General features: G+C 34.3%; 1 protein-coding gene across 4 annotated transcripts in view; it reads left to right on the top strand.

The window, feature by feature from the left end:
* PHIP (PHIP subunit of CUL4-Ring ligase complex) overlaps positions 1-14794 on the top strand; it is a 127423-nt gene that overhangs the window by 91973 nt on the left and 20656 nt on the right. For all 4 annotated transcript variants that reach the window (XM_089921755.1, XM_089921756.1, XM_089921757.1 and 1 more), the window contains 8 exons: positions 2431-2550; positions 4010-4117; positions 4689-4813; positions 4944-5026; positions 7956-8067; positions 8247-8308; positions 10717-10872; positions 11934-12054. In XM_089921755.1, coding sequence (XP_089777881.1) covers positions 2431-2550; positions 4010-4117; positions 4689-4813; positions 4944-5026; positions 7956-8067; positions 8247-8308; positions 10717-10872; positions 11934-12054 — 887 coding nt within the window. The remainder of the gene's footprint in view (positions 1-2430; positions 2551-4009; positions 4118-4688; positions 4814-4943; positions 5027-7955; positions 8068-8246; positions 8309-10716; positions 10873-11933; positions 12055-14794) is intronic.

Genomic DNA, 14794 nt, shown 5'->3' with positions numbered 1-14794 from the left:
AAGTTGTTTGAATCCCGCCCCCCCCCAAAAAATGGAATAAATATCACATGATAAAATATGTTTGATTGGCAAAGTAATTTTATACATAATAACTCAGAAACCAAATGGGGCCATCTTATCTTAGAGTTTCACATAAGCTTTCCAGAAGAAATAAGATTTTAGGTGGGCCTAGAAGAATATCCATGGATAGAAAGGAAATAAATTAGTTACCTGTATCTCCAAAATTAAAGAAATCGCAATTCATGAGGCTGGAAATTTAGAGACATGTCAAAGCATTTTATCCCCTAAGTGGTTGTAAGTACTAACTGACAGAAATCTACTTTAACCAAAACTTCTAGGTTCCCCAAGAATTGTTGAGGAATTGTCATAATGTTTATCATAATGATTCTTGTCTATGCCACAGTCTTACAGTTATAAATATGATTACTTCTATTTAATATCCAACTTACCTGGCTTCAGGTAAGAGTTGTTAGCCATCCTAATCGACATTCTGGGAAGAAATGCTTGCCTTAGTGTATTAATAGTTCATATTGAGGCTGGAATAAGTAATTTTTAGACTTTTCCTACCTTTTTTCCTTTTTACTAAGTCAAAGGAAACCTTTTTCAAACACTTTAACTGAACACCTCATCATATGTAAGAGTGATATGATCTGTGGATCTCACTCTGTGATGTGCTCAGTGCATAACAGTAGTGGCTACTCAGTAACTACGTGTAGATAAAATAACTGTTCACATGTCATGTGGCTTAACATCTCAAATCTAACACATAGCAAAATTTATTTTCTAAGCTTTCCCCTCTAACGTGCTGCACTTCAGCCTTCCTCATCTCAGCAGTGACAACTCCAGTTGTTTACACCAAAACCCTGTAATTCTCCTTTTTCTCTCATTCCACATTCAGTCCATCAGGGAATTATTATCATGGCTCTGTCTTCTAAATACATTCAGCACTTGACTGTTTTCACCACTTTTGCTATCATGCTAGTGTCAGCTACCGTGAACTCTCACTTGTATTACTGCAGTAGCCTTCCATCTCTCTTCCTGCTTCTACCCTCATCCCCCTAGCCTCTGTTTTCTAAAGCAGGGATCAACAAACTTTTTCTGTAGAGGGCCAGCTACTCCACCATTGTAGCCTAAAAGCAGCCCTAGACAATACATAAACGAATGGGTATGGCTTTGTTCTAATAAAATTTGATTTATAAAAGAAGATAGTGGGCTGGACTTGGCCGTGGGCCATAATTTGCAGATGCCTGCTGTGATGCATCCAGAGTGATCCTTTTAAAATATGTCAGATCCTATCACTCTTCTGCCTAAAATTCTCCAATGGATCCATCTCACGTATAGTAAATGCCAAAGTCCTTTACTCCTCCCTTACTCTCCAGAGAGAGTTCTCCTGATGTGCTTAACTGAGAAATACAAAGGTGGTTAATAGGAAGGAGAGTTAATAGGAAAATGAGTATTAAGTAGCAACTATAGCATACCTGCTGCAGATGGTGTTCTCGACACCCATTGTGACCTTTTTCCTTTTCATGAACTTTCATTAATTCACAGTGATAACTACCTTATAACCACCTTTTTTTTTTTTAACAAACGCAAGAGAATAAAATTTAGAAATCTTAGTTTACAAACACTGAACCAAAACATTTTTAATCAGCTGCATGAAGTTTCTGTCTCTACTTACATATGTTAGGTTTCAGCTCAAAGTCCATTTTTCCAAAGTCTAAGGTAACAATATCCAGGCTATGACGGCCACCTGTAGGTGACCAGAAAATTTTAAATTTTTCTCAAAGGCCTATTCAAAAAAGTAAGAGACCTGGCTTGACAGCATTCTGTTTGAAAAAAAAAAAAAAAAAAATCTGAAAAAAAATTTTTTTTAGAAGCTTGTGTGTGAAATGGCTACTTTAAAAGGAGTAAAGGAATGTTCTTGGGCTATGTGGAAGTATAATGCCCAGCCCATGGAAACAGTTAGCCTTCTGTATCTTGGCACTGCTCAGCCCATATGAGAGTATCTTAGTTAGTTCTTACTAACACGCTTATGACTAGGATTTTTTAAAATAAAATATCGAATATGCTTCGGTCTGTTACATGGAGTGTTTATGAAACTGATAGAATTTTGAGAGGAAAGAAAGGAGACAGAGCTTATACTTTGGTGTTTATGGGAATATCTTGTCATCTAGTTTTGTTTTGAATATTGTCTGTAGAGCTTTGGTTTATCTAGTTCTTTTTTTATGGAGTGATTTGGAGAAATCGAATATAACTATACTGCCACTGCTGCCATCTTCCCAGAGTAAGCTTTTTAATACTTAATATACATTTTTGTACAAAGATCCCTTCCCCTTTTATTTCTTAAACTACCTTTGTAGTTATTTTAAAGGGCAGATTGATAGATTAATGCTTTCATGATAATATTACTTTATATTGTTTTACACTTAGAGATTGGCTGTGGGAGAACTGACGGAAAACGGTTTGACGTTAGAAGAATGGTTACCTTCAACATGGATTACAGATACTCTCCCCCGAAGATGTCCATTTGTGCCACAAATGGGTGATGAGGTATTTTTTAGCTTTTAAAAAATATCCTTTGTTTCATTCAAGTAACTTTAAATACTTTTTATAGCTCTTGAAACAGAACTCCAGAAAATTGCAGCAGTTTTATAAAGTATCTCATTTTACATATTTGTAGCTGTATATGGAAAAAGGAAAATTAGGAGGAAAGCTTTACTGATAATCTTTTGAGGCTACTGTAAAAATTGCAATAGCAAATTAAATATTGTAAGAGAATAGAGGTTTCGTTGACATTTTAAAAGCTAATACGTATTTTTTAATAAGAGGATTTTATGGCCAGTTTTCTTTTTCCTAAAATATATTTATATGGTAAAGGAAAAACAAAATTCAGCCTTTTGTTTTTAATTTTATTTCAAAGAAGTATTTTATTTAAATAACTATAATGTTCATAATATGTTCCTTGATCTTAAAAAAATCTATTATATTCAAAATATCATTTCATTTTTAAGAAAATATGGTGGCTGGCCATCATTTTGGACTATGTTCTTGTGAATTTGAAATGAAAATGTAAGATTAGACCAAACTTTTCCACTCAGGAGTTCATGTCTCCTTGTTTTATGTGTAAATGTTAAGAGGCAGGGTTATCTGGTGTTCAGTAGATTCATAGTAATAAGTTAGGAGTTAAAATAGAGGCTTCTTTAGCAGAGCACACTAACAGTAGAAGGTGACAGGCAGTTGACAGTTCTAAAAAAAAAAAAAGGAAAACAAAACCTTTTTAATGCAAGAGTAATAAGTAACTCTAAAGTTCCAGGCAGCTGGAGCAATAATAATATTAATGAATAGAATGAATGTGTGTAACCTAATGGGTATCCCAAAATATTGCTAAGAACTTAATAGCATTTTTTGAAATTCCAGCAGCATTTTTTAACAAGCTCAACTATTTATTGTGGGAAGTGTCGTGGGAAGAACACTTGGGGTCAGACTGCTGTATTCACGTACCGGTTCTCCAGCGTGGTAGTCAGGAGTCACTTAAATTTGACCTCCGTAAATGAGGATAAATATATGCCTTGCTCTCTTTATAATGACAAAATATATGTGAAAATATATATGAAAATATATTTTTCATTTTAAAGTTTTCTGCATTTGTACAAACTGCTTGCTATAAAAGTAGGTGAATAATCAACTAAACATGACCCCTAGTTACAACTTACTTTATTATGCAACATAAATTAACTTATTTTGAATCCAAAAATAAAATGGTGAAACCAAAAAGCCAAAAAATAACTGCTTATCCTAACCTCTTAATGTTATTTAGAACACTGTGGTTATGATTAAGTGACAGTAGGACAGCTTGAGGAAAAGAAGGGGAAAAAAAAAATCAAAATATTAGAATTTTTTTTAGTTTAAGGGACATTAAATTCTCTCTGCAGTTTCAGCTGATACCGTGCATCTTGCGTCAAAGGAAACACATTCAAGTTTTAAAATTGTGATTTTATTTACTTTTTAGGTTTATTATTTCCGACAAGGACATGAAGCGTATGTTGAAATGGCCCGGAAAAATAAAATTTATAGTATCAATCCCAAAAAACAGCCATGGCATAAAATGGAACTACGGGTATGGTGTTTATAATTTAATAGTCCAAAAAGATGCGATTATAGAGGAAATTGTATTGAGTGTTACTATTTTCACTATAAGAAACTGTATCATGAAGATACCTTTTCTAATTGGAACAATCTGGGGAGTAGAAGGTGTTTAATTTCTAAAGAAACATAAGATTGAATTTATATATTCCAGTAGTTTATAAATTGGGAATAAAATGTAATTATGGTGAGAACTGGACAACATTAACATCTAAGGCAAACTTCATCTTTGTAAATTTGGAAGTATTTCTAGGTTTATCAGCAGTAGTTTAAAATTATTTCCATGTCCTTGGAACTGTGTTAGAAAACTCTTATTTCGATAAAGTTTTCCTTTTTCTTTTTTTTTCTTTCTTTTGTTTTCTCTTTTTTAAATTGACATATAACTTGCATACTATAAAGTACACCGATAAGTACACAGCTCAGTGGATTTTTACATATACATACAGAGTAATCACCTAGATCAATATTAAAATGGATAACTTTTTTTATTATGTTTAGCAGTTTATTTTGTGAAGATGGTTTCTTATTTTCTGTATCTTCCTCAGGAACAAGAACTGATGAAAATAGTTGGCATAAAGTATGAAGTGGGATTGCCTACCCTTTGCTGCCTTAAACTTGCTTTTCTGGATCCTGATACTGGTAAACTGACCGGTGGATCATTTACCATGAAGTAAGGACTGTTGAAAGAGGCAATAGTTTCTTAGTATTGTAGATTATTTTTCAAGATCCAGATAAATTTGAATGCCTTTTAGATATTTGTAAGTATATGACCTAATCAGTTTGTTTCTGTTTGTACTTAGGTACCATGATATGCCTGATGTTATAGATTTCCTAGTCTTGAGACAACAATTTGACGATGCAAAATATAGGCGGTGGAATATAGGTGGGTAATTTATTTAGAAGCTGTAATGTTTGCTTTATCTAATAAGTGACTTACTATTTTTCATAATTTAGGTAAAGATAATCAGAAATCTTGCCATTTGCAGGGATGTTAATAAGAAAGTAAGATGTTGTGTCAGGAATTTATTTATTTATTTTTAAGAATGAAAATACTTCTAATTTAGGTGATGCTGAAATTCCAGACATTTTCTCTCTTACATTTCTTAACTATGTATAAGATTGTTTATAGCTATTCCTTCTGCTGTTTTATGTGCTGAATTAAATTCTTATACAAAAGAATTAATGACAGAATTCAAACTTGAAGCAAAAGTAGTCTTCCAGTTCAAAATGTTTAATAATTTGGACTGGGACTAAAACTGAACTGACATTTTTCTTTTATTGGTTAACTCTGTTAAAATTAAAGCTAATATTGTAATCAAGACTCAAAAAAAAACTCTAAAATCCTTAGAAGTCTCCAGGCATTTAAGGTGCATTAATTTATGTACAGATGGATGTGCTATTTTCTAGAGTATTCCTTTTAAAAATTTCAGACAGGACCACTGTGTCATCTTGGAGTAGACTCTGGTGCCCCTATGGCTTATTTGGTTTGAAAAAGCACATCAGTTGACGTGGCATTTCATCCCTCTTCCAGTGCCATTGGAAGGCCTTTGTGTGGTGATTTGTTGTCTCTTGTTTGGTCTTGGTAAACGTAGAAATTTACATGTGTGCTGTAAAAAGAAAAATTATGGAAATGCAAGTCATTAAAATTAGGGACATGCAAGTTACAGAAAAAAATTTACATCCCATGTACCGTTTCTCTGGAAGCTTTGAAAGATGTGTTCCATCAAATAAGGGAGAAAAGAAAAAGACACGGAATCTCTGCAGGAGACAGGAAATTCAGAACAGGAAAGCAACAAAAGGAATTCCCAAATAACAGTCAACAGAAGTCTCAGGATAGCAGCTGTTTAGCAAGTCTGTAAAGCAAACAGTCCAGAAAACATTGTCCTCTAAGAGTGAAATCATCAGGGAAAAAAAAGTGAAATGGATAAATTGTATAAGATGTTTGACTTTGTGGGAAATTATATATTGAAGAGTGTTTTATAGTTTGAGCTATTAGAGAATGTGGGAAGACATAATCATAAATTCAGAGAAAACCAACCATAAGAAAATGAAGCAGTTATACAAAATTATATAGGAAAGGAATTGTGTGCTATTTGGCTCATTAGCAAACAATATTTATACAGTGTAGTCATGACAGAGGAAAACTGAATTAAATTAAATTAAATGCACATACCCTTTATATACAATTATAGGGAGAGAGACCAATACTTAATGTCTAAAATTGATGAGTGAAGAAATAGCTATATACTCATAATTTAGAAAACCGTAAGTAAATTCAAGAAGAAAGAGTTAAAAGTTCTTCTTGGTTTTAGATGTAAGCCTTTGGTACATATGATTTTTAAAATTATTTACATGCGTTAGTTGATAAGATCAATTTCATCTCTTATTTTTGAGGACACGCATCCGCCAATAAATTGGCGGAACAAATATTAGCAGTCAGAGTCCAGGAGAACATTCTAGAAATGCACTGACAACCTAAGCAAAGAAATACGGCAAGTATTGGACAAATCAGATATTTCAAATGGATGTACATCAGAATGTTATCATTTGGATCTTATCATTTTTCTCCCCTAAATTTATAGATTACTATTTCTTCTAAAGTTAATACTAGTTAGTCTTCTATTTCTGAAGATATTTACATGTATCTACCAACTGCCATTTAAAATTACATCAATAATAATTACTTCAGCTTGTCCTCAGGTATGTTTTAGGCTTGCTCTGGTAGAGTCTATTCCTTGCTTAACTTTATTGTCATTAGCATGCAGTATCGTTCATTGTGGTCAGGCACACATTATCCAGTTCTTCCTCTTTAGCGTACCGTCATCTGTCTAGGTACAATAGGATTGTAAGAAATAGCTTTATGAAACTCATTATTATGTTTACTGTAAGGTGTCGGAGGTGTCAGTAATGCTGTTTATTAAATTATGTATTAGCTTCTCACTAAGGGTAGTGTCACTAATATGCATCTGAGGAGCAATTAGTCTAGTAATAGATTATGTTTCCCTCTTAACATTGGCCGATGGAATGCTTGAATTTGAATCTAAATTTCATCCCAGTGCATACCCACTCAGAGTATATATATACACATATATATAACTCAACAACATGCAGTTGTGTTCTGTTAATTTAGCCTGACTCCAGCTTTCTGTCATTAAATTTCTTTTCTTTTTTTAAATACATTTTATGCTATATAGTTGGCCCTCCATATCCATGGGTTCTGCCTCCACAGATTCAACCAGTCTTGGATCAAAACTATTACAAAGATTAGTTGTTTTTGTTTCTTTTTTATTTGTTTCTATAGGAAAGGGAAAGTGAGTGTACAGATAAGTGTTAGTAACTTAAGGGTGATTGAGTCAAAGGAAAGCAGGTTGGATTGTTGTTGTTTGGTTTGTTTTTAGGCTGGACTCTTAATTGTTGGTTAGAGGAACTTCCCTACAGAAAGTAAGAATTCAAGATAGACTATAAATATTTTGGGGGAAGAAATTATCTGTGTTTTTATTTGAATGAAAAATTTGTGCATAGTCCTAATGATGTGCTAGATTGGTAAAAACGTTTAAGATAAGAGTGAATTTCTCCTTACCGGAATAAAATGTAAAAAATGGTGCTGAAAAGTCAGTCACACTTCAGGTGTGCTTATTAAATAACTTTTTCCCACAGTATTGCTGATTTTATATATTTATTTATTTTGGAGTGTGTAGGTCATTTTTCGTAGGTCTTTTAAAATCATACAGGCAATTTAAGTATCTTGAAAGAGGAGTAACAACAGCAGTGTTTCATTTCAGAGTAATGAGATGGCTTTTATTCTTGTCCAGGTGACCGTTTCAGATCAGTCATAGATGATGCCTGGTGGTTTGGAACAATTGAAAGCCAGGAACCTCTTCAGCCTGAGTACCCTGATAGTTTGTTTCAGTGTTATAATGTTTGGTAAGGAAGTATTGTATTTTTGTTCAGCCTAACTTGTTTTGAATGTTTTCCCTGCCTATTAATAAAATGATAAAGATACTACTTTTAAACACTGAAGTAATTATTTTTACAAGGTGATTTTATTAAAATTGCAATGCAATATTTAGATTTTTTAATATAAAGGTTTTCCTTCCTTTAAGCTGGGACAATGGAGATACAGAAAAGATGAGTCCTTGGGATATGGAGCTTATACCTAACAATGGTAAGTGTATGTTAAGCTTTTTGCGTCTGTATTATGGAATTAATTTCTTAAATAAAAATCTGATTTGCTAACTTGCAACTACAAAGAGTTCTTAATGAAGACCAAGTAGAAAATATTCATTCCACGAATATTTATTACCTATTATTGACCCTGGAGGTAGGGGAGGCATAACAGTGAAAAAATTAGACATAATCCTTGCCCACTTGGAATCTGTAATTTAACAGGGAAGGTTGAAATTAATTACAGCAAAATATGATACTGATTTGTTAATTATTATTCACTCTAGAACAGGGGTCCCCAACCCCCGGGCAGCGGACCGCTACCGGTCCGCGGCCTGTTAGGAACCAGGCCGCACAGCAGGAGGTGAGTGGCAGGCGAGGACCGAAGCTTCATCTGCCGCTCCCCATCGCTCGCATCACTGCCTGAGCTGTATCCCAGTCCCCCCCCAACCCCCCACCCCCACCTCCCGTCCGTGGAAAAATTGTCTTCTATGAAACTGGTCCCTGGTGCCGAAAAGTTTGGGGACTGCTGTTCTAGAAGATGAGCACTTGGGATCAAAGATATTTTTGTAACTCCAGCAGAATAAATACAGTGTAATACTTAGAGTTCAGGCTTTTGAGTAAGACTTAGATTCCTATCCTAGCTCTGCTGTCTTTTATCTATGTCATCTTGACAAGTTCCTTTAAATCTCATAACTCCAGATTCTTAGGATTCAGCTTTTGAAACTATGTAAACTAATACTTTCCTTATAGGGCTGCTATTAGGATTAAATGATATCATATGTGTAAAGTGCTTATTGTAGAGCCTGACACATGTAAGGGTTCAATGAGTAGGTAATTATAATTAATAATAATAACCATCATCTTGCATATGGCCTGCCGCATTGCCTTAGGATTTGGGAGTTAGCCTTAGGCAGTGAGTATGACATCTTCCTGGAACTGAGAAAAGACCAATGTGGCTGAAGCCTGGAGATCGCATTTTCTTTCTATTTCATTGTCCATGTTTGTTTCAGTTTTAAAAAAATACAACACACACAATTGTATATGCCTAAAAAGGTTTAAAAGGATATATACCAGATTATTAATAATGGTCATTTATAAAGCGTGGGGATATGAGGACTTCCACAAATTATCTTTTACATTATTCTGTATTGTTTGATTTTTTTAATAGTATGTTACTTTTACTATCATGTAAGAATAAAGATTTTAAAAAACAAAAAGAAAAAAAGCCTGACTTGTAACATAGTAGAAATAATCATTTATAAATGGAGTTCCTCACTAGTTATTGTATTCTAAAAAAGCAGAGAAAAGACAATGTGGGAAAACTAAACCCAATCTGGTAAATCTTAGAAATGAGAAAATGGTCATGCTGATTTTGTTCAAAACTAGTACTTTCTAGAAATTATCACTTTGAGATACCAATACCAGTAATGTCTTTTTCATCTCATTGCTAAATTAGAGCTGTTTAAAATATCTTAATCAACTTGTAAATGTGTTACATGGCTTTTCTTCTGGTTTTAGTTCTCTCCTTTGTGAAGGTTTGAATTTGAAGTCACATCAGACTATTGTGAATATGAGAGAAATGAAGCTAATCGATGTTGTAATGCCTGGGGTATTTCTTGAAATGAATTAGTGACAGTAATATACTACTTGTCTCCTACCTGAATATATTGCTATGTGGAGGGGGTGATTTTTGTTGTTTTTGTTCTATTTGGATACACGTACATAGGCACTTATAGAGTTTAATTACATTTTGGGAGGAGGAGAAATTTTGTAAACAAGTAGTAGCATATTTCAAAATGTTTCTCTCATGAAGTCTAGTTCAAAGAAAAAATTGCTTGGCAGATTTGTAGATTTTATGTCACCACCACCCCCTAATGATTCTGTTAAAGATTCAGGCATGCAGAAAGCATACCTTCATCATTTAAGAGCAAAAAGTGTAAGAATCATCTGTCAATATTCATAATTCTCTCTGTTCCCACATTTTAAAAAACTGAGCCTTTGATTGAAGCATTTCTGAAAGAATACCACTTTTGCTCAGTTTCACCTGTGTGTTTTATCAAAGTAAACATGGAGATTATACATTATGAAATGATTCAGAAAACTTTTAAATTTGCACCATTTTATAGGAATACTTTCTCCTTCACCTGTAACTGATAATAGAGCAAGTTGTCAGGTATAATTTTGGAGAAGTAATTATATGCTCATCTAGAGAATTATGAAATTAATGTTTTAAAGAATAAATTTTATTGACCCTTGAAACATACTTTCCTTTAATGAAAATAAAGAATATACTTACCATTTACAAAATTATACTTTATAACAATATTAACTCTGATTTCTAAAGGTAACCTAAATATTAGTAAATTACCACATATTTTCACTAAATCTGCTTTCTTTCTATTTCAGCTGTATTTCCTGAAGAACTAGGTACCAGTGTTCCTTTAACTGATGTTGAATGCAGATCATTGATTTATAAGCCTCTTGATGGTGAATGGGGTTCCAATCCCAGGGATGAAGAATGTGAAAGAATTGTTACAGGAATAAACCAGTTGATGACACTAGGTAAATAATAGTAACACATGAGTATAGATAGAAGATGTTGCCAGAAAGCAAAGGAAAGGAAAAATACTATTATTCAAGCAAAACTTTTTTCCATAATATCATGTCATTGTTTTCAAACATTTTTAAGTGGTATTTTTTTTTAATGCGATTTTACGCAGGGCTTAAATATCTAAAACAGTTATAAATGAGGTTGCTCTAGCTGAATTTCAGAGTAAGGGACCCCAGAAACACCAGGGGTACCGTTGAAAAACCTAGATCCTCCAGAACCTAATTTTAAAATCCTTCACATACTCACGCTGACATGATGCGACTTGAAAGAGGAGGGCTGAAAGCTGAATTATATGGGTAACTGTACCAGTTTTCCTCTTAACTTGATATACGTATACACAATAGAATATTTGTAAAGGAAAGGGAGAGGGTATATGAACTGCTTTGCTTTATTTAAAAAAAACAGAAAAAGAACAATGACCACAAAGCATGATTATCTGAACTTTTGGTGCCCAAAATAACTCTAAACTAGTGTGGTGGTTTGTATTAACCTAGACTTTCAGTAAGGAATGAGCTTTAAAGAGTCTAAGGGAGAAATTAACATGAATAAGAGCTGAAGATATTGGAGACACATGTTGGATGATATTTTCATCTGAAGTCTTTTAAAATATGGGCAACACTTAATTATTGTCTCAGATACTATCTTAGGTAATTTTAGTAATTATGTCAAAACAATTACTGTCAAACACATAACATAGATTCAGGAATGGCCTGGTTTTAATTATAGGAATACATGTAGATGTTCTTTAATATGTCAGTTTTATATATTGTCTGTCATCTCTTTTCTTCTAAGGAGTCCATAAATAAATACTCCTAGAATTTTGCAGTATAAATGTAGACATAATAAAAAGTGAGACTATGTGTTAGCTAAACTGTATGTATTTTCTATCAGAAGATAGTGGTAGACTAATGGTTATGTGGATTAGAACTTAAGGCTTAATTCAAGCAGAATTTTGAAGTATTTTAAGCAATACAAAAATAAATTTATAAACGTATTTGTTTGTTTATCTTAGATATTGCTTCAGCATTTGTGGCTCCTGTGGATCTGCAAGCCTATCCCATGTATTGCACTGTAGTGGCATATCCAACGGATTTAAGTACAATTAAACAAAGACTGGAAAACAGGTTTTACAGGTTAGAACCATTTGCTGTAGCTACTAACAAAAGAAGGCTAAGTGATTCTTTCACCCTTTTACTGATCCTCTCTGGCCGTGTTTCTCAAACTTCAGTGTGCATGCAAATCACCTTGGGCATCTTGTTAAAATGTAGAATCTGGTAGTAGGTTTAGAGTAGGACCTGAGATTGCGTTTCTCACAAGTTCCCAGTGATGCTGGTGCTGCTGGTCTATAGACCACACTTAGAGACAAATATGAATTGATGGTCACTGTCTTTGTATTGTATTTTATGAAACAATCCAACGTATTTTATTTTCTCCTAGATATCCCATTGAAATATTTGTTCATGGATTTTTTCATAGAATAATATTAAAAATTGGGTGTTCTCTTATTTATTTAGCTTATGAATACTTCTGAAAAATGAAATTAAGAAAATTTTGGGTACTTTTTATAGTTGTAGCTTAGTTTGAAATATAACTAGAGTTTTAAAAAGATGCAATTTCAGTTAATTTGCATATGCTGGTTAACAATTTTTGTAAACATTGAGTTCTAATGTTGGGCAGGCTTTGTAGGTTTATTGCCTAAAATGTCTTATCAAAAAGTGAGGTTAAGGGCTTCCCTGGTGGTGCAGTGGTTGAGGGTCCGCCTGCCGATGCAGGGGACACGGGTTCGTGCCCTGGTCCGGGAAGATCCCACATGCCGCAAAGCGGCTGGGCCCGTGAGCTATGGCCGCTGAGCCTGCGCGTCCGGAGCCTGTGCTCCGCAACGGGAGAGGCCACAACAGTGAGAGGCCCACGTATCGCAAAAAAAAAAAAACAAAAAAACAAAAACGTGAGGTTAAGTCCATTGTTTTCACGTAATGAAATCAGACTTTTAGCTTTCATATTTCATATGACTTTTGCTTACCAGGCCAACAACATTTTAACTTAAATAATAATTGCATTAAAACTTTATTTTTGTGATCAGTTTTATAGTACTGCAGTTCTTTACATTACTATTTATTTTAACTTAGGGAAGGTTTTGTTTGTTTGTTTGTTTGTTTGCGGTACGCGGGCCTCTCACTGTTGTGGCCTCTCCCGTTGCGGAGCACAGGCTCTGGACGCGCAGGCTCAGCGGCCATGGCTCACGGGCCTAGCCGCTCCGCGGCATGTGGGACCTTCCCGGACCGGAGCACGAACCCGTGTCCCCTGCATCGGCAGGCAGACTCTCAACCACTGCGCCACCAGGGAAGCCCCTTAGGGAAGTTTTTAATCATATTTTGTATTCATATTTTTCTGTGTAAAATGTGCCTTTAGTTCTTTTTAATACTTAAATTGTAATTCTAATTTGATACTGTGTGTACCTGGTGCTGAAAACACCATTTGTTATTCCTTACTGACTAAGGTAGGGTTTCTCAACAAAAGCATTACTGACATTTAGGGCTGGAAAATTCTTCATTATGAGGGGCTATCCTTTGCCTCTACCCTTAAGTGCCAATAGCAGCCCCTAGTTGTAAAAACCAAAAATGTCTCTAGACACTGCCAAATGTCTCCTGCTGGGCGGAGTCACTTCACCGAGAAACACTTGGAATAAAGAAAACTAAGGCATTTGGACTTTACGTTCTGATCTTGTTAGGTATTTCTGCTGCTGCTTCATTAATATTTGTCAAAAGTATTGAGATGAGGAGGAAATCACCTGTGATTTGTGCCTCCCAGCCGTCGTCCTCTCGAAGCACACTTCTTTAAGTAAATCATTTTCAACGTTAAAGGTTTAAGACAGGAAATGGAGAAGAAATTCTTAACTATATCCTTATTTCTCTCTAAGCCCCTAAGTTGTTAAACCTTAGGAGTTACACCCCGGGCTTCAGAGATGGAACAAGATGTGGGAGAATAAAAGGGAGAGAAAGAATTGTTTTCTACACACTAGTAGTTGGACTACATCTAGAAAGATAAACTTCTGCCATCTCTCACCATTGTTAAAAATATACTTTCTCATAGAAATACTGCTCAACATGAGAATTGCTAAGGTGTACTGTATTTCAATATACATTACAGCTTAATTAGGCTTTTTGGCATTAGCCTAGCTTAGCCAACTTAACCAACTTAAGAAGAAAATCTTTTGGAACAGAGTCCTTACATAAATTAGAAAGTGCCTGATTTTTAACTAAATAATGTAGTTGTAGACCTGAGTTATGTTCTTATTTCATAATAATGATGCCTGCATGTGCTATTTCACTGTTTCGAGCTTTTTTGCTTCTCCTCTGCTCATTGGCTTCAGACTTCTTACAGTTTGTAGTTTTCCTCTTTGATACTTCTAGTTCAGTCTTAAACCACTGTCAGTTTGCCCTACTGATATTAAATCCTCATGCCTTATCTTACACACAGTTTCTATAGGGTACTCTGAAAATGGCCTGTGATTCTTTTATTAGAATGAGCCTTGTAAATGCTATTGGAAATGCACAGAAGCTTTTCTGTATGCTTCTGTATCCACAATTATATGTAATTCTTTAAAAATTCCATATAATTGTTTTCTGTTCAAAAATCAGTAACATTTCCTGAGTATTTTCTTCCTTATCATTTTAAGTTGGATGATATTCTAGAATCTGCCTTTGGATTTTTCTTTAGTTACTGAAATAAAATAATAAAACACCAAAATTTTAGTACAGTTGACTCTTGAACAGCATGGGTTTGAACTACACGGGTCCACTTATACACGGATTTTTTTTTCAATAAATACGTACCTGTAGTACTACATGATCCATGGTTGATCGGAACCTTAGA

Source organism: Delphinapterus leucas, chromosome 12, assembly GCF_059928025.1.
Source record: "Delphinapterus leucas isolate spDelLeu-1000000601 "Yukka" chromosome 12, BTC_Dleu_Yukka2, whole genome shotgun sequence".
Lineage (NCBI taxonomy): Eukaryota > Metazoa > Chordata > Mammalia > Artiodactyla > Monodontidae > Delphinapterus > Delphinapterus leucas.
The sequence above is the reverse complement of the archived record's forward strand: the minus strand, read 5'-3'. Positions and strand labels throughout refer to the sequence as shown.